This window comes from Alexandromys fortis, unplaced genomic scaffold (genome assembly GCF_014885135.2).
Source record: "Alexandromys fortis isolate MF-2015 unplaced genomic scaffold, M_Fortis_MF-2015_v1.1 scaffold_235, whole genome shotgun sequence".
Classification (NCBI taxonomy): domain Eukaryota; kingdom Metazoa; phylum Chordata; class Mammalia; order Rodentia; family Cricetidae; genus Alexandromys; species Alexandromys fortis.
In genome coordinates this window covers 659,396-683,731 of record NW_026068114.1, presented here as the reverse complement: position 1 = coordinate 683,731, position 24,336 = coordinate 659,396, and the positions used below count along the sequence as shown (strand labels likewise).

Below are 24,336 nucleotides of genomic sequence, written 5' to 3'. Positions count from 1 at the left end.
GAAGTTGGTGGTTTGAAATCATCACGTTTGGAATGAATTCTGGGAAGGAACAGGATGCTGACAAGGAAACAGGACCAGCAGCAGCAGACACGGACACCCTGTGAAAGGTGAAGCTCTTCCCACTTGACTGTGTCCCTACCTTTTTATATTAGTGTGTAGTCATTGTATTATGGCGGTAGTTTTCACCGATATTTTCATCCAATCATTCCATATGGTTGTCTACTTACCCTTTCCCCTTTCCTCTTCATATACAGTTCTTTTCTTTCACGTCATTACCTTCAGATCTCTATTAACATGTAATGTGTGTGTATATATACATACATAAATGTAATACATATGCATATAGATATTACACACACATGCCCCACATGTGAGAAAACATTTATCTTTCTCAATCTGGCTTATATAGTTTAATACAATGATCTACAGCTTGATCCATTTTCCTGCAAAAAATGCCACTTCTTTTTTTTAGATGGCTGAATAAAACCAGGCTGTGTATGCAGGCCCACATTGTTCTTATCCCTTCCTCCGATGATGGAGCTAGTCCGGCTTCATCTTAGTCAATGAGAACATGGGTGCACAGGTGTCTCCGGGGTCCGCTTCAAGACTACACCCCGTGGTATAACTGCATTCTGGGGCAGATCTCGTTTCCGTGTTTAGAAGACCGTCTTTGGGATTTCCGCATGGGCTACCCTAGCTTATGCCCCCCACAGCAGTGCACATGGTTTCTTCCCCACATCCTCACCAGCATCTGTTGGCGGTTTATCTAACGACAGCTTTTCTTACAGGGATGAGATGAAGTCTCAGGTGGTCTTCACCTTTGTATGAGGGTCATGGCTGTTGAGCACCTTTTTTCTCATAAGACTTCAGGGCACAGCTTTTACTGTTCATGCACATGCCCACTTATTGGCTGAACTGTTCATAGTTACCTTTCTATCGCTGTGATAAGATTATGTTCGAGGCAACTTATAAAAGAAAGCACTTTGGGTTTATGATTTCACGATGGTGGAGCAAAGGTCTATCAGCAAGAACAGCCAAGAGCTCACATCTTAAACTGCAAATAGGAGAGGGGGTGGGGAGCAGGAACATGGCTGGAAATGGCTGGAGTCTTTTGAAACTTCAAAGCCCATCCCCAATGACACACTTCCTCCAACAAGGCCACACCCCTTAATCCTTTCCAAAGAGGTCCAGCAAACTGGGGCCCAAATATCCAAACATGAGCCTATGGGGGTCATTCTCCTTTAAATCACCACAGAGTATTGTCAGGTGTGTTGTAAGACATTTATTTAATTTCCTTTGGGTTCTTTACACAGACTAGGTGCTGAGGCTGTCAGACTGGCGATGATTTCCCCCCATTCTGTTTGATGGCCTCCCGCTGCCTCCTCTGCTGTATGGAGGCTTTTAAATCTCATGCAATTCCCTTGGCCAATTTGAACTTCTTGAGCTGCGGAGTTCTTTTCAGGAAATCTCCACTTGAGTCTCTATTTTCCTGTTTTTCTCTAACAGATCCAGAGTTTCAGGCCTCCAATGCCACTGCTCCATTTTGAACTGATTTTTGTACAAGACGATAGATAAGGATCTAGTGTTGGAGGAAGGCCGGCTTGTTCATCCTGGCCCCCTGGCTAGCTTAGCCCTGAAATAACCACAAAGAAACTATTAATTAAATCACTGCTTGGCCCATTAGCTCTAGTTTCTTTCTTTCTTTTTTTTTTTTTTTTTTTGGTTTTTCGAGACAGGGTTTCTCTGTGGTTTTGGAGCCTGTCCTGGAACTAGCTCTTGTAGACCAGGCTGGACTCGAACTCAGAGATCCGCCTGCCTCTGCCTCCCAAGTGCTGGGATTAAAGGAGTGCGCCACCACCGCCTGGCTTAGCTCTAGTTTCTTATTGGCTAACTCTCACATCTTAATTTATCCCATTTCTATTAATCTGTATATCACCATGAGATTGTGGCCTACCACCAAAGTTCCAGCATGTCTGACTCTGGTGGTGGCTCCATGATGCTTCTCTGACTAATTTCTTCCTCCCAGAATTCAGTCCTGTTTTCCCCACATACCTAAATTCTGCCTTATCAGCAGGCCAAGGGAGTTTCTTTATTCATTAACCAAGAAAAGCAACACACACAGAGAAGGACCTCCCACACCAGATCTAGTTTTATCCTTTTACCTGTGAATATCCAGTGTTTCCAGCACTATTTTTTGTCTTTCCTGTGGTGTTTTTGGCATTTTTGTCAATAATTGGGTGCCTGCAGCCACCTAGGCTTGTCTGGGTCTTCTATTCCACCCCACTGTTTTATGGAGGTGTTGTGCCAGTACCATGCTGGTTTTGACACCATGACTCTGTGGCTTACCTTGAGATATCATGAGACCTTTAGTACTGCTTTTTGCTTAGTATTGCTTTGGCTACTTGGACTCTTTTGTGCTTCTACATCAGTTTTAGGGCTGTCTTTTCTGTTCCTGTTAAGACTGTCACTGGAATTCTGTGGGGTTTGCAGTGAAGTACTCTTGGTAGTATGTCCATTTTCACAATAATACTACAGATTTGTGAGCTTGAAAAACCCTTCACCTACTGTCTTTGGTTTCTTCAGCATGTTAAGGTTTTCATTGTAGAGATCTGCTCTATTTTGCTTTCTGTGGCTGTGATAAACCAAGACAAAAGTGACTTGGGAAGGAAAGGGAATATTTCATCTTATACTTCTAGATCACAATCTATCACCGAGGGACGTAAAGGTGGGGGCACAAGCAGAAACCAGGGAGGATGCTTCTTACTGGCTTGCTCCTGGCTATTGCCCCACCAGGTTTCTTATACAACCAGGACCCTCTGTCTTGGGGTGGCACTACCCACAGTAGTCTGGGCCCTCCCAAACCAACTGGCAACAAGACAATTCCCCACAGACCTGTCTGATCTGGGCAATCCAACTCAGACTCCCCTTTCCAGGTACTTAGTTCTGCCAAGGTTACAATAAAATGTAACCAGGACAAGGTTTTCATTTCTTTGATTAGTTTTCTCTTAAAGTAATTTTTATTTTTGAGGCTATGGTGATGGAGACTATTTTTCTGATTTCCTGTTATTGTTATATAAAAAGGCTACTGCTGTCTGTATGTTGACTTTGTATTCTACTTTGCTCAGTGTTTTCTGATGAGTCACTGGGTTTGCTAAGTGCAGGACCATGTTGTCTGCATATAATAATCTGGCTTCTTCCTTTCCTATTTGTGTGCTGCCTTAAAAAAATTTCTGTACCTTATGGCTCCAGCTTAGGCTTCAAGCACCACACTGAGTAAACAGAGCAGACACATTTGTCTTATTTCTGACTTTTCAGAGTCTCCTCATTTACTGTATGTTAGCTATAGATGTGTCATACGCACTCTTTATTATGCTGAGGTATGTTTCTTCTAGTCCCAGTTTCTTCGAGGCCTTAATCATGAAGGAATGTCAGACTTCGCCTGAAGGCTTTTCAGTATCTGAGATGATTGCGTGATTTCTGCCCTTAGGTCTATTTACGTTCTGTATTATATTTATTGATGAATGTTGAATTTGACTATATTATTCCCATGCTTATTTAGACTAAGACAGAATTTCCTGAGAAGGATCTTGGCTTGTCTGTGTAGCCCCTACCAGGAGGAGCAGGTCTGTTTCTATGTTCAGAACATGCACATAATACATTGTCGTAACTTAAAAAACACTGCACTAGGGCTGGAGAGATGGCTCAGAGGTTAAGAGCACGGGCTGCTCTTCCAGAGGTCCTGAGTTCAATTCCCAGCAACCACATGGTGGCTCACAACCATCTGTAATGAGTTCTGGTGCCCTCTTCTGGTGTGCAGGTGTACAGACAGAACACTGCATACATAATAAATCTTAAAAAACAAAAGAACACTGCACTGTAAGCCATTGATTTACTGATATTTGTCTCTCAATGAATTGCAACAACTTAAAGGCAGAAGCAGCCACCTTTCTGATAGCCACAATTAGAGCCTGAGTAAAGCTGACAGAAGAAAAGAGCGTCAAGTCCCAAAGCTCACAGTTCCCAGGCTCACACCAACGCTCTTAGAAATCATGTCATGCGGGTGGAGAGACTGCTCAGCAGTTCAGAGCACTGGCTGTTCTTCCAGAAGATCACATGGCAGTTCACAACCATCTCCAACTCTAGTTCCAGGAGATCCAACACTTTCTGGCTTCCATGGGGCACCAGGTACAGGTGGTTTCAGACTTACATACAGGCAAAACATTCATACACATAAAGTAAGAAATTGTGTCACAGAGTAGAAAAAAATCCCTTTTGATTAACATGATACCCTTTTCTATAAAGACACTTTATTTAAAAGTCACCTTGTCTGTGTAAACACGTCACTCTCTGAGTTCCACTGTCCGTGCCTGGGAGCAGAGTGTGTGGTATTTTTCTGGGCTTAAAGCATAAGCTGACATGGCGGTCAAGAACTTGTCCAGTGGGCAGAGCTTGTCGGGGCAGCCTCTTGGCACTTGCTCCTGTGGAAGGAACAGAACTCAGCAGGTCCTGGAAAGCCTAGCTGAGCTCTGGCCCTGAGCTGGAAGAGCTGACAGTCCCATCCCTGGACAGTACTCAGCTTCTCCAGGACATCAGCAGTGATGGGTTAGCCAGGACACCAAAATACTGGCCATGAAGACACTCAGTGGCTTCCTAAAATGGGCCTCACAGATAGGAGCCTGGCAGACACACTCAGGAAGGCTGGAGAGTCGCCCTGTTCCTGGGGGAAGGAGTCTGTTACAGGGCTGAGATGTGGCCATGCTACAGGTCAACTACTGCCCTAGGCTCTATGGGATTCAGACGGCTGAGGCCAACACTTGGGACACCACTGGGCCTGAGACACACGACACTAATTTAGGCGTGGCGGGGAGGACACACGGAAGGACGGGGTTGGGCTTAGCCACCATCCAGCCTCACCTCAGAGATCTTACCTCTCCATGGTAATAGAGCTGCACAAACCACTCCTTAGATTTCTGGTGCTGGTAGAGTTCCATGGTCAGGTCAACAGCAAATGGAGGCCATTTGCAGTCAAAAATCCCCAAGGCCATTAGGATAGGCATGAGGGTGACATCATGTGTGGCATACAGGTACATCTTTCTGCAAGAAGGAAACAGTTAAACGGTTCTCCACAATTGCTTGCTTCGAGATCAGGAGGCCAGGACGTTGCCTGTCTCCTTTGAATGAGAAACAGCAGCTGCCTCAGAAACAAGGGGCAACTAGCAGTCGTCTGAGCTGGTTTAAAATCCCTCTGAAGCAGATGGGGAGGACCCTACTCCTACTCTCTTGTCTCCTGGAGAAGGACACCCCACACACACACACTCACCCCCACCCTGGGAGTTTCAAAGGAGAAACAACACCTGGGGCTCGGGTCCTACCTCTCTTCTTCCTCTGGGCCCGGCCACCCATGACTGATGTTCTTCTACCCTTGGCTACATGCATGTAGTGGGGTTTGGAAATTGCAATTAATTTCAAAAGAATACTAAGCTGCCTGGTCTTCAACACACTTCCCTAGGAGTTTCAGTCAGTCAAACAATAAGCAAGCCACCCTTTAGGGTGTCTGCTCGATGATAGCATTTCTCTCTTCAGGACGACCAAGGATGTTACTGGCTCTCAACTTAGGAGACTGGCACCAGATCCTTCCTCAAGGTACAAGGTGGAGATCAGCAAGGCAGCATCAGCATGCTAGATACAGTGCCGCTGCAGGTGTGTGGTGGACAGAGAGGGACGCAGCGCTGTTAGAAACCCTGTTCGCCTCTGAACTCAGGTCCCTGCACCACAGGCGTGGCAGGTGCTCAGCCCTGTTATCTCCACCCACCCATCTCTTCACACCCTAGCAGTACTTCAGCAGCAAGGGGCATCTAGTGACAATGCAGGCTCTGCCTTGGCAGGTCCGAGACGGGCCTGAGATTCCATCTCCAGACCACAATTTGCTGAGCAAGTGCCCAGGACACATGATATTCCAAATCGAGGATCCCAGGCTCTGGGAAACTGAGGACGGAAGCCCATGAGCTGCTTCCAATATTTTCAAATGTATAGCGATCCTACCTTCCGTACACCGAATAAGGGACTTGAACTAAGTCATCACTGTTTTGGACTGTTAAACTACAAACCAGTGCAATATTCATATATCCAGTTAACCAGGGTGATATCAGTCTTTGAGACATTAAACTAGAAAATACAAGGAGAGCCACAGCATGAAGAAAGTAAAAGTGTTGTGACCTGCTTGGGGACCCTGGTGAGCGTTCTCCTGCAGCCACTGACAGCCTGGCTCTTGACCCATAGTCCCGGAGTCCCTCCCTGCAGCCAGAGGCCCCCCGCAAGCTCTGCACGGCATAAGCATTCACTGTGCTGGGTACCTGGTCTTGCTGGGTGGGGTTGTGGGGTCCACAGCTCTGAGCAAGTTCCCCTCCAGGATGTGTAGGAATGGGCCCACTGCCATCTGGATACTTTCCCTGTGAAATAGGAATAACATTTGGGCACCCAGGAGGCACTCAGCACCCAGGAGAGGCATCAGCTCTGCCCTTGAGGACCTCAGCAGCACAGTCGGATGAGGCAGAGAAAGATAAATAAGGCTGGGACCACAGCAAGGGCAGGGAAGAATAGTTTCGCATCAACTTAGAGACTTCCAACAGTAACAACGTCAGGTGTCCTCTGACTTCCACAAGTGTGCACAGCGTACCCGTGCACGCACACACACACACAATAGATCAAGGTGGAAAAAGGGAAGTACGCTTCGAGGAACAAAAGAGCAAAGTTGGGAAGGGCGGAGGTAACAAGACTCAGAAACCCTGAAAGGCCCCTGGAAAAGCACCTGCTGACTGTCCCTGCATGCACTCCACCTTCTGGAGCCGAAGCGTAGTGAAGTAGGGACTCTTCTAACTCTGTGAGCTACGCCCCGCCACTTTCATTCTGGGTCATCCTGTGACCATCAGTGACTGCAATGCAACACATATCCTCTCGCAGTACCGAGCAAAGCAAAGCAAGGCTGACGAGGGACAAAAGATTTACTTGTGAGTGCGCCTCGCACTTCTTATTGGGGTGGGGGTGTCCAAAAACTCAACCAAAACCTACCGCTTGTAGGAGCCCCGGTACTCAAGCGCACGGAAGAGAAGGATGCCGACATGAACGGCGTAGATCTAGTTTAGAAATTACGGCTACCTCTGTAATTGAAGGAATGCGGCATGCACCTGCCGGGTACACAGGCCAGACCCAGACGGCATTGCAACGGCATACCGCTTGTTCTCGAAGAAAACATCAGTTTTATGCAACTGATCGAAATGAAAAGAACGACTGGTCAGAAGAAAGCATGCCGTGCTGTGGCCAAATGACGAGGCACCTGCCTGTTCTCATAAAGTTTCACTAGAACACAGCCATGCCCTTTTGTGTGCGTATTACCCATAGCTGCTTCATGATGCATAAAGATGAAGCTGCAATACACCAGGCATGGCCCACGGAGCCTGGGGTATTTGCCACGTATGTTTACGCGTGGACTGGCAGAAGGGAGGGCAGTGAGCGGCCGTTTAGGTCTGGCGGGGCCACTTCACGAACAAAACCTGGAAGCTGTTGAGTCCCAGGGAGTGGCAGCTGAGTGGCTTGGCTGGAGAACTGCGGGAAGCCCAAGGCTGCTGCACAGATGGGCATGCTGACTCCAAGCCAAAGCAACCAGGGGCTCTTGTCTCACGCAGCAGACACTGCAAATTCTTGAACAGTTAACTGTTCCCCTCCCCCAGCACAGCCCCAGATTATCCGTTCCCTTTACGTTAAATGCTTCCAAGTCACCTATTCTTAGTGCAAACTGAATGCTCTTAATCAGAAGAAAAAGGAAAAAAGAAAAAGAAAAAAAAGAAGCAGTGGGCATTCCAGAACAGAATCTCAAGTACCAACAAGACACAGCAGCAAACGGGTCAGAGGATCTGGGACCAAGTCCTAGCTGTGCCACCTGCCAAAGGAGCCCATAACAACAATAACCAGCCCTCTCGGTCTAGCTCTTCCTCTCAAGCTAGGGACCAAGCACGGCTTTGTGGATTCTGTCTAGTTCCTTCACCTGTGAAAGCAACAAGACTAAGCAACACCTCACACCTGGGGAGAACAGGGAACATCTGTTAACTGAGCTGTGGTCAACAGACTGCAGGGCAGTGATCCCACCTTCCACTCACGCCACTCGATCTTGTGAAATGTGAAGCAAAGGGAAGAGTATAAGACTCAGACGTGGAGGTCCAGGTCAGCAGCCCCGGCTCAGAAGTGGGGGCAGAGGCCTGGGGTAGGCTAGCCCAGAAGTGAGAGCAGAGGCCTGGGGTAGGCTAGCCCAGAAGTGAGAGCAGAGGCCTGGGGTAGGCTAGCCCAGAAGTGAGAGCAGAGGCCTGGGGTAGGCTAGCCCAGAAGTGAGAGCAGAGGCCTGGGGTAGGCTAGCCCAGAAGTGGAGGACCAGGTCACTATCCCCGGCTCAGAAGTGAGAGCAGAGGCCTGGGGTAGGCTAGCCCAGAAGTGGAGGCCCAGGTCACTACCCCCGGCTCAGAAGTGAGAGCAGAGGCCTGGGGTAGGCTAGCCCAGAAGTGGAGGTCCAGGTCACTAGCCCCAGCTCAGAAGTGAGAGCAAAGGCCTCTTTCCACGTTGATGCCAGCTGGCAGGTGTGAAGGGGCCTGATGAACCCCCCCCCCACACACACACACACTGACCAGGTATGACTTAAGGAGAGCCCTCACCTGTGGTCTCTCACCTGTCTTCCTGCTGCAGCACGTACAAGGCCGTGTCCACAGCTCTCTGCTCGATCATCTGGGCAAACCTCTTCAGCGCTGGGCAGCTGCAGAGGCTGTGCACCTGTAAGGATCACCAGCAGTGTCACAGGAAAACACTCCCTGCCTACAAAGGGTACCAGTTAAGTCCCCAAGACCCTTACACCTTTGTATTAATTAAGATCTATAAGGCATAGATTTTTTAAAAGATTTATTTATTTTTATTTTATGTGCATTGGTGTTTTGCCTACATGTAGGTCTGTGTGAAGATGCAGATGCCCTGGAACTGGAGTTACAGACAGCTGTGGGCTGTCATTGGGAATTGAACCCGGGTCCTCTGGAAAAGCAGCCAGTGCTCTTAACCATTGAGCCATCCCTCCAGCCCCATACAGGCACAGGATTGTAAAGAAAGCTTCACACCCCATGATGGCTCCCATGCACTCCAAGTTTGAAAACTAACAATTTTTAACTTTTAAAAAAGAATAAACTATAAGTCAAGGAATTAAAACATTTCATTTGGTTGTTGTTTCCCTAAAATGATTTTAGAAACTGTAATGCCATATAAATGCTTTTTATGAACCTTTGCCATATAACCTTAAACTCACTATACATAAACCAGAGGCACAGGGATGCCTGGGAGGCATCGTTATTGTCATAAGACAAGGAAAAAGACCCTGCATTGTCTTTGGGCATCTGGTCTTTCAATCCACAGAAGGGTTCCCTGCGTGGTGCTATTATTGCATGATATGTAATATAAATTTCAATGCTTTTTAATAATATGTACACATTACACAAAATGTTATATGCATTCATAAAATGTAATACATACAATATATTTTGAGTCCATAAAAAGATTCTATGGTTAAATCAATTTGAGGAAAACAGACTAACGGGCTAACCAGATTACTTTACAGACATCTTAAAATTTTACATTGACCGATGTGTGTGTGAGTGCCGGGGTAGAGGGATGCACTGCTCCACTGAGCATGCAAAAGTTTGAGAACAGCTTGTGAGCATCGGCTCTGAGGTTTCTGGGAACCAAATGCAGGTTGTCTGGGCTTGGAGGCGAGCATCTTTACCCACTGAGCCACGTCACCAGCCCAAGACTCAAACATAAATATATTAATACATATACACATACACATATATTCTAGGCAGGACTGCACTATGTAGACCAGGTTAGCTTTCCACTTTCGATCCTCCTGCCTCAGCATCTTAAATGCTGGGATTATAAGAATATAATATAGATATGTGGACCATGCCAACTTAGATTTTAAAATATGCGGATACTCATACGGGCCCCTTCAAAAGTGACACAGTAAAGACGGGTCCCTAAAGTTTTGGACCCTAAGAAATGCTAAATGTAAAACTGTCAAGTAGAGCCTGGCGGGTGGCACCCACCTGTAACCCCAGCACTCAGAGAGGAAGAGCTGGAGGCAATTCTTAGATACTACACATATTCAGACACTGTCTCAAAAGAAGCAAAGCTTGAGTTGGGAGGGCAGATCGCTAAGGTGGTTGCCATGTAAGCTTGAGGACCCGAGTTTGACCCCCTGAACCGGCTGTGATGGCACAAGCTAACAATTGCAGTCCTGGGTGGTAGAGAGACAGGGGTTTCCCGGGCAGCCTAGCATATCTGACTAGATCAGTTAGAGACTATCTCAAAAACCAAGGTGTATGTGCGCTGCAGAAGGACATCTGAGGTTGTCCTCTGGCGCCCACACAGGTGAGTATATACACATAGAAAAATGGTATGGATATTCTTTACTGTACTCGCTACTTAGCCCACCGGAAGCCCACTCTCCCAAACACACACAGGTCAGGTAATGTCCTGACCCTGGGTGAGGAATCATCTGACTGTTCCAGTCCCTCCTTGGGTGTCTTGGGCCCTTCGATCCCCACATCCATCCTACATGCAGATCCTATTCTATTACAGCAGCCTGTAGACGGGAGGGCTCCCAGGAAGCTCTAATCACCTCATTCCCATGGTTCCCAGGGGAAACAGCTATCCCACCTGCTCGGCAGCCACATTGTCCAGGAGTAGAAAGAAGTCCACTTTGTCACCACTGCTGATACCCACACCTGCCTTCACCTTTTCCAAATCCTCGGAGATCCCTGGCTGCAAATTGGCAGTCTTCTTCCGGCTTCTGCCAAAACCCACAAGCTCTTATATTACTACTGTACAGAGATTAGTAATTTATAAAATGTACTTTGTTCAGCGTTTACGATCTCATGTAATCCTTACAACAACCTAGTGTGGCTAGCAATATTATTCCCATTTTACAGACAAGACAATTAGGGCTCTAAGAAGTTAAATGACTTGTAAACATAAATCAGCAAGAATTAGGGCTAGAATAAAAGACTAAATTTTCCAAATCCTCTTCTTTTGTTTCTACCTATTTTACTAAAACCCATGCATAACTCAGATCTGTGTGGGAACCCCATTCTTTCTACTCTGGAATAGTTTCAGTGTACCCCAGAAATGCCTGAGCAATGGCAGATGCTAGCAAGAACAAGAAAAGCCTGTTACCTGGTCTTCTCTCTCAGGCCCCAGCAGTTCTGATAGTTGGGGTACAGGGCTTCAGAGCTCGCCTCATCGGTGTGGATGACGACCGATCCTGGAAGGAGGAAGGAAACACCAGTGGTAGGGGGCCTCAGCTCCCAATTCCAGGACCGCTTCTGCCTTCCCCATCTCTTTGTCTACAGAGCTGATCTAAGTGGTCATTTTTAGGTGCAGTTCCTGCGCTGATTCTGCCCACAGTTCTCCTCCAAGCCCTGGATAAAGGAGCAGCTTTGTTCTGTTTAGCATACGCCCTCCCACTGGGCCGCAGACCTGGATCAGACCAAAGCTTCCAACTCATTCCCAAGACACAACCAGGACCAGCATGTGTGGGCATTCCAATACAGACCGGCTGGCTTGACTTAATCAGAATTGGGTTATTTTCCTGTTTCCCGCAATTCACTTCCATAGGCCAATAGGGTGACCTATCACAAGGCTATCTGCTCAGCTCAGAACCCAAAGGGAATCAAAGCAGAGGGACTCTTGGATTTCCAAAGCAACAGAACACCCTTCACCACCACCACCACCCACTCATTCCCACACAGCATAAAAAGAAACGTGTTAGCGCCCACAGCATGGGGGCTCAAAGCAAAGCCCAGGTACGTGTTTTAGCATCCTTATTTCTTGTAGTCCCTGGGACATCTCTGCAGGATTCTGGGGGCTTGTAGAAAGGAACAGGTAAGGTTGGGCACGGTGGTACGGGAGTAAAGGCAGAAGGACTAGCTACTCAAGACCAGCCTCCACTATACACTAAGTTTGAGGTCAGTCTGAGCTCCATGAGACTATCACTCACACACACACACACACACACACACACACACACACACACACACTTGCCACCAAACCTGACCCCCCCGAGTTCAGTCCTCCGAACCCACATCACGGAAGGAGAAAGGACGTGTACACATTATCGTCTGTCTCCACGCATGCATGGAGCACAGAAACACACAGAAGTAAATTTAAAAACAAAGACCAGACAAAATTATCAAAGACCCCGCCCTAGACGTTTTAGATGTTGCACATCCTCAAAGATGCAGCTGACGAAGGGGACAAACATGGACAGCTGGACTTTAACCCCACCTATACCATCTGCAGATCCGGGCTACTGGGCAAGCTACTCAGCCTCTCTCTGCATTCCTTCTCTTATCTGTAAAAGGAGCTGATGGTGTCTGCCCCACAATATGTGCCGAGTTCTTAGGACAATGTTTATGTGTCAGGACAATAACCATGATGGAAACCTTTAGCATAACCACGAACCCACGTCCGTCCGCAGTCTGCTCCTGATGGCAAGATATCAGGACGTAGCTAATGGGAAGCAAGGCACACCTGAGCAGACAATCTACATTTAACGACTGACAAATGGGAAGATGGACGCTCTCCGGCTTCCTGTATAGTCCGCTACCCTCTAGCTCCCACCCGGCCGTCTCAGGCACCCCAGGGCTTCCCTCCTAAAGCCATTCTGAAGTTGTACTGTCTCTGCTGTTCTAGGTACTGAGAAAGGCACAGATTATCTCCGAGGGAAGTCCCACTGGGCTTCCTGTCATTCGGGGAGTCACTATCCCGAGGTAGCTGTTCCCTCCCTGCTAGAACCTGGGGCATCCTTAGCCTGCAACCTGCCTGTGGAGAATAAGGAGCCTCCTCCTGAGTCACACTGACTGTTTCCGGGAAGGGGACATTTGCCTTTTCGAAGGTGAGCAAGGGAGGAACTTTCGGAAGGCCAGGCCTTGTGGATCATTTCCAAGCCTGAGGGTTGACAACGGAGCAGCCTGCCCTGTTTGCTTGGCTTCCTAGACACACAGTGTGTGAGGTGGCCGGCTTCAGCCAGGGTGAGTAGCAACCCCCAAACCAGTAGACGGGTAAGGGCAACCTCCTCTGGCCTGATGGTCCTACTGTCCTTTAAAGTTTGACAGAAACTTTATTTCCATTCAAGATACTTCTAGAAGCAACAGAACAACAATTTTTGCTACGTAGCAGCGATTAGTACCCTAATACCTGTTAGAGTGTACCAGTTAGGAGAAGATTATCTGAAATTCAAAGGAGTGCTTCCATATGGACTTGAAACAATTACAAAAGACAAAAGCTCGCCTCCTTCGGTGGCCCAAGGCCCTGTTAGGGTTTGAATCTGCAGCTGTGGTTTGAAGCACAGGATCCTGTGATTCTGAACACTTGTTCCCTAGAGGAGAGGTGAGGTGTGGGGACCTGCAGAGCATTAACAAAGTGGGGCCCGGCTGGTTAGATGCGTGGAGGCAGGCCTCTGCAGGCTACACCTGCCTCTGGCTCGGCATGTGTCCTGGCCTGTCACAATGTGCGTACTCACCACCTCATACTGTTGTCCTGCTTCTGCAGGCACACCTTCCTGCCATGGCAGCCTCCCCTCTCTCTGACAGCACAAGCCAGGAGGTCTGGCCACATCAATGTGCCGGTGGCTAACATAGGTCTCACATGGGATCCAGAAAGGAATGAAGAAATGCACCCCTCCCAGATGGAAAGTTCTGGAATTGACGACTGCAATCATTCGCCGATTAAATGCGTTAAGACTCAAACTCAACAACCTTCTCAATGAAGAAAGGCTTCATAGAACACGGCAGACACAACCTACACTGGGCTGGGGGTTATCATTAAGATCAGAGCCACGACAGTAGTAGTGGCCCTTTCCCTCTTTCTCAGTAGTGCCTCACTACTGCCCACAAGCCTGGACAGAATGACCTCTGCAGCTTACGTGGAAGCCCAAGGAGTCAGGAGGCAGAGGTGCACCCAGTTCCTGCTCACTGCGGAGGTCAGGTTGGTAAGGACCCCTTGCAACATGAACAACTGGAAGTCATGTACACAGGGGATGGAGAGAAAAGGCGCGGAGGAAGGGAAAATGCATTGGCGACGAGAAGAGCTCCTCTGGCACAGGGGTGACTTTTCGGCCCAAATACGAACCTTTCTGATGTTGGAAAAGCCCAGCCAGCAAACACCGAGTAGACTCCAGATTCCGGAATATGTTGGTGGAGCGGACACTGGGAGGAAAATGAACATGCAGAGGCAGAGATGCTCACATGGGAACGCAGAATGGCTGGGGATGGAGCAGGTGTGAACCTCTCAGAACCACACACAGGACACCATGGGACAGAAACCTTTCCTCCCTACAGCCTGGCTGCTCCCAGGGCCCTGACTGTGACCTTCAGTGATACTCGCCCACGGCAGCCTACGACATAAGGGTAAGTGCACGGTAGCAATTTGTCCCCCAAACCATCGTGGATGAGAGCAGGGGTCAGGACAGCTTATGCATGCGAGACCGCGCAAGTGCGTATCTATCTCGTTATCTAGGACTCACAAGACCTCTTGCGGGTTGAAGACAGGAGAAAGGAAGGGGACATCTTCCACATAGTTCTTCCTCAGCCTCTCTCCCAGGTCAAACATCTGCTGCATGCCCACCTTGGTCAGCTGCCCAGCAAACACGCCGCCCTTAAGTGGGGCACAGAGAAAGAAAGGGAAGATTGGTCAGATGAAGGCACAGCTCAACTCAGAGAAAGTCCCCACGGCTCTGCAGTGGGCTTCACAGAGCAGGGAGGCGTCACTTACCTTCAAGGTGGTCTTTTGATATTCAGAGTCATAAGGAGAATGAGGTTTCGGGCCGCCAGCTAGATCGGTGACGGTGATATCAAACTGCGTTTGAGGTGGTATCTCTAAAAGCTTGGGGTTCCACTCCACCTGGTGTGGCCATTAAAAAAAAAAGGCATAGAGTTAAAAGAAAGTTCTTGAAACTGTAGCCCTAACACCCATGGTTTTGGGATGACGTGACTGGAGTCACCTGACACTAGGCCTGCAACCTCCCCGGGGAAAGCAAGGGAAGGAGCCTGCACCTCCGACTAAAGGAAGAAAGGACCACGGTTTGTTATCCCTGGTGTCTTCAGCTCAGGTCTTCTCTGAGACACACTGAGACTCACAGCGCTGCTGTCCCGCTAAGCCCATTCGACTGAAAGGGAGAAGCAGCCAGCTGTTTGGCATGCAGCCGCTTGGTGCCCAAGTGAGGGAATGAGTGAGTGGGTCCTTGAATGAATGAATGAAACACGATCCCAGGGACTGGCATGTTAGTAACAACCTCTAAAGAATCGAGTGTGGTTTCCATGCCCCACAGCCACACTTAGGACTCCGCGGAAAGCCCAGTGTTACTACTGCCTAATTCTGGTTCTCTTCTCTGTTTCTGAAACAAGTGGCTGCCATCTTCAGACACCTCTGTTTTTTCTCCTCGTCTTCCTTCAGTCCTCATAACCTGGCTCCTGCCTGAACTGGACGAGTTTTCAGAGCAACACAGGTCTCTCACCTCAGCTGACCCATGCGACTGTTATCTCTGTGGAGTCAGCTGTGATGGTCTTCCGGTCTCCATCTTCCTAACACCGCGACCCTTCAATACATTCCTCGTGTTGTGACCCCAACCACAAAATTGTTTTCATTGCTACATCATAACTATAATTTTGCTACTGTTATGGACTGTAATGTAAATATCTGTGTTTTCTGATGGTCTTAGGCGACCCCTGTGAGATGGTCGTTCGACCCCCAGGTTGAAAATGGATGCTCTAGTCCATACTCGAGCTCCCCTTCCCAGCCTACCGATTCTCTCAATGTGAACCCAATCACACACTCTAAAACTCAAACCTCTGACTCCTTCATATCCCAGTCCTTGAAGCAAACTCCCACCCACAGCACATAACCAAGAAGCTGTGGCCAGGGCCCTGTGCTTATACAAGTTTCTCTGGCTCTTTCAAAGCCTTCACCAAACTGCACCAGGCAAGTGCCTTTACCAGTCTGTCCTGTTCCATAGACAGCTTCTGGAGAAGAGGAACTGAGTCATCCCCTGGGTTACGAGTCTGGATGCTATTATCAGCTCCCAGAGCCCACGCAAGACACCCAATGGCAGGTAACCTGATCTGGCCTTTCCTGGGTTTTCAGAGAGGAAGCCAGCCATGAATATACATGACAGCCACGGCACAGCAGGGGCAGGTCTGTCTTCTAAGATGCCAAACACAGCTGCCACAGCTCAAAGGCCGGCGCGGCTCTTCGGGCTGCAGAGTCAAAGTTGCAAAAGGAATGACATTTGCCAGGGATGCAGAGACGCAAACACCTGGGCTTGTAGGAGGTGAACCTCAGAACAGGAGATAAAGGCGAAAATTGCAGCTTTTCCGACAGAAGTAGGAGCAGGAGCCCAGAGTCCCAGCCACCCGGCACGCCGGCAGCAGTGAGACGGGTGCATGGCTCCACAGAGTGGTCCGAATGCCAGTGCTGCACGTCACAGTTACCACTGACACGGAAGAACTGGTTTTAACATGTCAGAGAGACCCAGAAGTTTGCATCTAAGGCAGCAGGAACAGAGGAAGTGGGCAGATACAAGCTCTGATTGGGGGGGGCGGGGCTGGGAGGCAAACAGGAAGAAAAAGGACGAATATGGCTTTGGTTTCGAGCTTGTGTGGCTACTGCAAACACCCTGTCTAAAACCAAGACAGAGCAGGAAAGCAGGAAAGGTCAGGGGTCAGGTTAGGGTGAGCAACCCCTGTGTGCTCTGGGGACTCTCAGCACATCCCGGTGAGTCAGATCTGGCTGTTTCAGCTTTCTCCTTTGCCAATTCTTTTGGAGCTGAGACTAAGCCTCCGTGTTGGTTAAGTCCAGTGTGGGGCACAGAACCTGGGACACAGGCCCCGAGGTCCACTCAGGTTCACCTCTGAGCACAGAGGACGCTTGGTGTGTCCCAGCAACAATCCTGGTGTTCAGGCCATGCGGAGTCTAAGCACACGATCAGATTTTCATGCATGGATGATATACCCATTCATAGACGCTACCCACCTCCATTACCACACACTTATCCTTATCCCTGTTCAGTTTCTAGGAGGTAAAGACGAACTCAAACCAGTTGAGCATGGTGAAAGGATGCTGCGGCCAGACAGCCTTGAGTCCAAGGCCAACATGAGCTACAGAACTGAGTTCCAGGCCAATCTAGGCTTCAAAGCCAGAGCCTGTTTCAGAGGATGGGAGTGGGGGAGAGACTAACTTGATAATTTTACTTCATATATACATATACATATATACATATCATCTTTAAAGAGAGAGTTAGGGGTCTGGAGAGATGGGTCAGTGGCTAAGGACACTTAGTGACCTTCCAGAAGTCAAGGATTCCCCGGCATCTACATGGAGGCTTACAACCTATTCTGCTATTATTGCCAGAACAGACTACGTGGCAACAATTACAAAACTAAGATTACATTTGCTGCGTTTTCTAATTTCTGCCATCTAATTTTCTAACTTCTTACCATCATTTCAGCTTTCCCACAAGCCCTTACAAAGTACCATTGTTTAAGAGGAGACAGTGTGCTGACTAAGGGGATTTAATGCTCTCTGGCCTCCTCAGTCACCAGGCAATCTTGCGGTGCACAGACACACACGAAGGCAATCAAACAGACACATAAACTAAAAGAAAAAAAAATCTTAAGAAAATTAGATGATAGCAAAACCTAAAATATAATTGAAAACAACTAATTCAAAGTAAGCAGGGAAGACTACAAGCAAGTGTAGGGACAGAAACAGACACAGCAGTACGGGTCCTGCAAGCCTCGCAGGCTGATTGTGGGGGGCTGCAGATGCCGGACTAAACTGTCCGCTTTTAGAACACCGCAAGACAAGGTTAAAGATTCAGGCAAGACAACAGCTGGGAGAAGTACAGCACCCCTAAAGCTAACAGACACATTCTTCCCACGGGGTCTCATAAAGAGGACAGTGGGATGTGATGGATGTCTTTCCAGCTGTCACAGCGGTGAGTGAGTTCTGTGGTCGGTTTCTCCCTGCTCCCTCAACACCACAGCATACCCGGGGAAGGCGATTCCACAGTGGGATGGACAGGACACAGCCCAAGGAAAAGAAAAAGGTACAGAAAAATACACCAAAACCTTCCAGGTGAAGATTTTAGGAAAAAGCAATGGGTTTTAAACCTTGGTTATGCTCGAGGCATCACAAGGAATTTTTAAGTTGCTGATGTCTGAGCCTCCTTCTGGGCCAATCACATCTGGATATTTTTGGGGTGGGGTCTCCACTTCTCAGCGCTATTGAGCCCAGATAATCCTAAGCACCAGAGAAGAGAAGCTCTTACAGTGTCTGGACACACTGCACCAATTAAATCAAGATCTGCAGGAAGACTCAGGCATGCATACTGTGTGTGTGTTTTGCCTGCTTGTGCATTTGAGCACCACATGTGTGCCTTGTGCCCACAGAGCCCAGAGTGCTGCGGTGCTCCTGGAGCTGGACATACAATTTTGAACAGCCATGCAGGTGCCGGGAACTAAGCCAGAGTCCTCTACCACAGAAGGAAGTGCTCTTAACTTCCAGAACTTCCTGGGCATGAATACTACCCCAGCGGAATTCAATAACCTGCCAGGGTTTAGAACCATCATCAACCCAGAGGAATGAATGAACTTGCACACAGTTCATAAACACTTCTCTCCACTGAGCTTTAGGCAGGAGTTAAGCAACATAGTATACTTCCCGGCTCATCTATACTGTCAAACACAGACAAGAACTTAGCGAGGAATTAGGGTGGGCTACACTTATGTTATAAAAGTTAAGGGGGTTCCCTTGCCACTGTCTGGAGGAAGCCAGGGAAAAGTTGAAAGCAGAGCCAAGAGTTGGAAGGTCAGAAATATGTTCAGGGCTGGAGAGATGGCTCAGAGGTTAAGAGCACTGACAGCTCTACTAGAGGTCCTGAGTTCAATTCCCAGCAACCACATGGTGGCTCACAACCATCTGTAATGAGATCTGGTGCCCTCTTCTGACCTGCAGGCATGGAGGCCGAACACTGTACATAATAAATAAATCTTTAAAAAAAAAAAAAGAAAAGAAATATGTTCAGCGAGTTCCATAATTTTATTTCCAAATCTTTAGGCAGTACAGAACAATTGTTCCCCAATCCTTAAGAAAACAAGTCAGCACACTGTCTCCTCTTAAACAATGGCACTTTGTAAGGGCTTGTGGGAAAGCTGAAATGATGGTAAACCAGCAGAAACTAGAAAATGCAGCAAACATAATCTTAGTTTTGTAATTGTTGCCATGTAGTCTGTTCTGGCAACCACACCAGAATAAAATAAGGCCAGAAATATCAATAATCATGGATATTGAAAAGACTCGAGAGAAGATATCCCGAATCAAGTCACAGGAGGCTGATGACAACTACGCATAGCCAAAGAGTTGGTTGCACCCCCCGGCTTTTAGGTACAGAACCTTATCCAATAAAACCAGACATGGTTAAAGCTTCTACCTAGGGCTGGAGAGACAACTTAGCCGCCAAGAGTGCTTGCTTTGAGGACTGAAGTCTGTTCTCAGCACCCATACCACGTGGCTCATAACCACCTCTAGCTACAGTTCCAGATGTGGCTTCTTCTGGCTTCTCAGGCACCTGTGTGTACACGCGTGCTCATCCTCCCCCTCCCACCAATCATGTTTAAAAAAATCAAAATATCAGCCTAAGTCTGCAGTGCATGAGTGGGAAGTTAAAGCAACAGTTCTCAAACTGCAAAGCAAGGCCGTGAAATTACACTCCACCTTCTGTAACTATATAAAGAAAAGATAATGAGCCGGGAACTGGTGGAGCATGTCTTTAATCCCAGTACTCGGGAGGCAGAGGCAGGCAGATCTCTGTGAGTTCAAGGCCAGCCTGGTCTACAGAGTGAGTTCCAGGACAGCTAAGGCTGTTACACAGAGAAACCCTGTCTTGAAAAACAAAACAGGAAAGAAAGTAAAGATAACGAAGCCGGGATTCTCAGTATCTCCACCATAAAGGTGTAAGATTCCCATCACAAAACCACCGGTATGTACACACACACACACACACACACACACACACACACACACACACACCTGAAAGATTTCTTTTTTTTTTTTTCAGTTCAAAATGAGGCTGGAGTAATGCAATGACTGTCTTTCCAGTAATGAATTGAGTGGGATTGTTTCTTCCAGTTCCCTCAACATAGAATGGTAACACCTCGTCAAAGCATGTCAACGAAGCCATTCTATGCTAGAATCCACACGTGCAGTTTCATCTAGATAGGTACTTGCACAGTCTGTATACACTGGGTTCAGATCTAGACAGACAAACTTTATTCTCTGCTGTCACGGATAACGGTATCTAAAACATCAATATATCTTCCTAACACTCTATAATAAGAAGAAATAGAGAAGAATAGGGGTACAAAGAGATGAAGCATGTGTGGACAAAATAATAATAATAAAATAACTTTAGAGATCTAATTTTAAAGGCCCTACGTGGAGGAGGTGGGGAATCAAAGAAGCAAAATGAAAATTGCAGTACCAGACAGAAAGTGGTGTAGCCATAAAGTTAAGAGCCTGCTAAAATGTCTTTAAGTGAAAGTCACCTGGAGGGTTGATTTTTTTTCACCTGTGACCCTCTTTAAAGACAGGACCTTAGGTTGCATGATACGAAGATAAAATTCATAGCATTTCAGCATTCAGATATGATTATGAAGAATATAGAAGAAATACACATTCCAAGGGTAAATCCAACACGTGGGGCCTCGAGGACTTCTGGTGTCCTATTCTTTTTCACCTGACAGGCGATCATTTTTAAAACAGGAAGCGAATTACTTGTGTTTTAATCATAATTATCCTGGCTAATTCAGATTTCTAAACCTAAAACGTAAAGAACCCCAAGATAAGGTCCTCGTCACCAAAAAGACTTCATGAGATCTCAAACGGGCTCCAGCAAGCCACGAGAAAATCTGTAATAAGATCCGGTCCCAAAGGCACCAGCCTGTTCTGCGCTGTGATAACACTTAGGGTGACTCCTGGTACAAAGGTCTCTGCAACTAACAACCAGCGATAGAGCCACTAACAAGGTCCGCTGCACCCTTGAACTTAAGCTCACCAAAACACAGAACTGCTAAATGCGACCCAACTCCACGTCCGCCTAATTAGACTCTGCCTTTAAAATAAGATGCCCTGGGCGGTGCCTATGCATCTTTTAAAAGTTATATTACACCTTGAAACTGAAAGTTTGGGGGAGCTGCCCTAGCTAGGGAGGCTTACAGACTGGTGGAGTGTGTGTGTGTGTGTGGGGGGGGGGGGATGAGGATGGGGAAAAGGGCTCCGGGCCACAGCCCGTTTATTGCTGTTTTCCTCTGTTCTGAACCCAGCCCAAGCCTCTCTGCGCCGGGGGTTGGGGGTGGGGGGAATCTTAAGGTACGTCGTCTCTCACCTGTTCCTCCAGCGGGAGCGGCTTGAGCGGACTCCGTGCCCCGTGTCGAAACACAACCTGCACCATTTTCAGCTCCAGTAGGCTGCGGTCCACTGGACACTGGCCATCAGGTACCCGATGCTCGGCCAGAGCCACCCGCCGCTGGTGGAAACAGTAAGCCAACGAGGCCAGGACGCCCACGGGGGCCCACACGCGCATGCTGGAGGCTCTGGAAGCTGAGGCTTCAGCAGGTACGGGTGCTCAGCAGCCTCCCCCAAGTTCACAGGGACTGGAAGGCAAGCACCAACCAGCCTGCAGAACAAGCGACTCCAGCGCGGCGACCCGGCGACACTCTGGCCCGAGGGGCGGGACCCTGGTGGGGAGAAATGGGAGGGAGCAGAAAGACTGCCTGGTAGTTTAAGTCCAGGCGACGCCGGCAGCTCCTGCTGCAGACTCAGCAAAGACCTGAAACTTGTATTTCAAAGCAGGTGGAAGGGAGGCTACAACAGCAGAAGCCCACATATTATAACTAAGCGCCCGTGCAATTTATTGCCCTGCCTAGGACCTGCCCCATCTAAGTCAGCGGCACAGGAGCACGGGAAAGTGAGTCCGGAGACTTCGTCCGATGTGGAAACTCAGCCTGTAAGAACTACAACATCCACAATGCTGTGCGCGGCCGAAGGCCCTTAGGGACGGCAGTTCGGCCGGCCGCCCCCTGAGCTGAAAGTCTTGCCCCTCCACCCACCCCCCTCCAGCCTCCACTCCACTGGGCCAATCTAGGCTAAGGCAGCCTAAGGGCCCCAGGCAATTAATGGGAACTTTTTTTTTCCCCCTTGCTGGTTTGCCTGGGAAGGAAATAAGGGTGAGAGGAAGCTGGGTTAGGTTTTGGGGGGGCGGGAGCGTAGTTTGGATGTGGAAGAATTCCCTGAAGTCCTCAAAGCAGGACTGCTAAAGCCAAGATCTAAGACACCTATCTGCTGCGTTATTATTATTATTATTATTATTATTATTATTATTATTATTATTATTTTTGTTGTTATTTTTTTTATTATTTGTGAAGCTACCTTTTCCCGTTTTGAGCTGGGGATGTACTTCATCGGTAGAGCACTCTCCGAGCATGCGCAAAGCTTTAGCGCGGGAGCGTGGGAGCAAGGAAGGAAGGTTGCTTTAGGTTAGAGCTACTGTTATGCCCAAATTTGCGGAGTCCCCACAAAAGCCAACAAAAGAGACCGAGTCCCATATGTAAAAGCAAAGAGCCTTTATTTTAATCAAGTTTGCAAACTCGGTCTCTCCGCAAGTCCAACGTATTGGAATATCCGGAGAGCCCCGAGCTCAAAATTACAATTGGGTTTTTATAGTAGTGAAGGTGGGGGTGAGGGGTCTCTGAGGTTCAGGACCCCTGATGGGCTGACATTTGTCTAGGGGTGTCCTGGTGAGGTGTGCTTACAGCGGTTGGAATGTCAGGCATTTCCTTTGAATGGTCCGCTCTTGGGTGGGGGTTGGGTAATCTCAGCTTGTGGTGTTTTCCTGCTACCAGGTATTGCTTCAGGGTAAACTACTGAGCCTCTTATTTAAATTCATCGCTGGCCAAAGCCCCAGGTGATAATGGTTGGAAGTAAAGAGCTTCCTCTGTGACCTGCCCCGACTGAGTTCTTCACGGCTGGCCCCCCACAGCTACCAGAGTCTTGTCAGGGGAGGCAGGGAGGACTGGCTGCCCTGTGTGGGCTCTGTTAATATCCTGAGACATTCTAATCTTTTAACTCGGGCACAGTATTCTTTACTTCAACTCAGAAGTCAGTTTCAAAGCAAACCAGTTAGAAACAGATTTGAAGTCTGTTACTAATAGAAAGAAGAGCAAAGAAAGAAGGAGCAAAGCACAAAGACCAAACCTTGGAACATGGATGGCTGTGGGCTTCTTACAGAATCGCCTCAGCAGATTAGAAACCATTTTGCACAGAGTTTAGGCAAAAAGATTCTGACAGAATAAGAAGCCCACAGCCAAGCGTGGGTCTGGGCTTCCCAGTAGAGAGTCGCGGTGAAGTGTCTTAGCAGTTGCCACATGGACAGCTTTAGTGCCTCTCAAGAACCATCTGAAAAGGTTGCTAGGAAACTTAAATCTTGGGTGCCTTGGGCGGATTAGTCTGATAGGTAAACCTAGGAGCCGCTTGGATTTCTTGGAAGAATCTTAGAAGAGTGTAGACTGGGAAGGGAGAATGGCCTTAAGCAAATGAGAATTTTGTTGGAATTCCTGCTTCACAGTTGGCGACAGTTTTCCACCAGACTCTGGGTGAGGGGTTCCTGGTTCTTCTTGTGTCCCCATAATTTTCCTTGTCCTTCTGTTCTAGCTCAGATCCATTTCCGTCAATTGGGGCTTACCTCATGTGTCCACCACTTCCCAGTAGCCAGTCAAAGTAAGTAGGTTGGACCCTTTGTGGTAGAGTCACCCTAAGGGACCCACCTCTGGTCACTGCACTGCTGTAATCAGACACTGAACCTTCGGTACATGAACTTTGGGGGAACACTTAGATCCAAATCACAGCACCAGACAAACTAAATCTTTCAGCATTATCAGAAAACGCCTTGGAACCTGAGCAGTGCAGTGTAACTTCCAACCGCATGAGGAACGTGGCTTTTAGACGCGTGAGGGAAACGAGGAATGGTTTCAGTACAGACAGGTCCCGGGGATGGGCAGCTGGAGAGCCTGCAAGGTAACGGAAGATTGATAGTGTTATTCTTTAGGTCCCTGCCCTAGCCACGCCCACTCCAATAACCTCTGACCTGCCCGTCGCCATCTTGGGACCCTTCCTCTTTCTGCTTCCTTGGCGTGCGCACGC

The 24,336-nt window shown here is 48.2% G+C and overlaps 1 protein-coding gene across 2 annotated transcripts; it reads right to left on the bottom strand.

The window, feature by feature from the left end:
- Positions 1 to 1,282: 1,282 nt before the first annotated feature.
- Acp6 (acid phosphatase 6, lysophosphatidic) lies at positions 1,283 to 22,070 on the bottom strand. 2 transcript variants are annotated; one of them, XM_050124784.1, is made up of 11 exons: positions 21,524 to 22,070; positions 14,857 to 14,985; positions 14,609 to 14,739; positions 14,215 to 14,291; positions 11,260 to 11,347; positions 10,744 to 10,876; positions 8,714 to 8,814; positions 6,354 to 6,449; positions 4,929 to 5,094; positions 4,323 to 4,478; positions 1,283 to 1,633 (listed from the first exon to the last, which is right to left on the bottom strand). In XM_050124784.1, the coding sequence occupies exons 1-10, from the start codon at positions 21,719 to 21,721 to the stop codon at positions 4,341 to 4,343; spliced, it is 1,257 nt and encodes a 418-aa protein (XP_049980741.1). In that variant the 5' UTR covers positions 21,722 to 22,070; the 3' UTR covers positions 1,283 to 1,633; positions 4,323 to 4,340. The 2 variants fall into 2 exon arrangements, with proteins under 2 accessions (XP_049980741.1, XP_049980740.1); XM_050124783.1 differs by lacking the exon at positions 1,283 to 1,633 and adding an exon at positions 1,691 to 4,202 and having other exon boundaries at positions 21,524 to 22,069.
- Between the last annotated feature and the right edge of the window lie 2,266 nt (positions 22,071 to 24,336).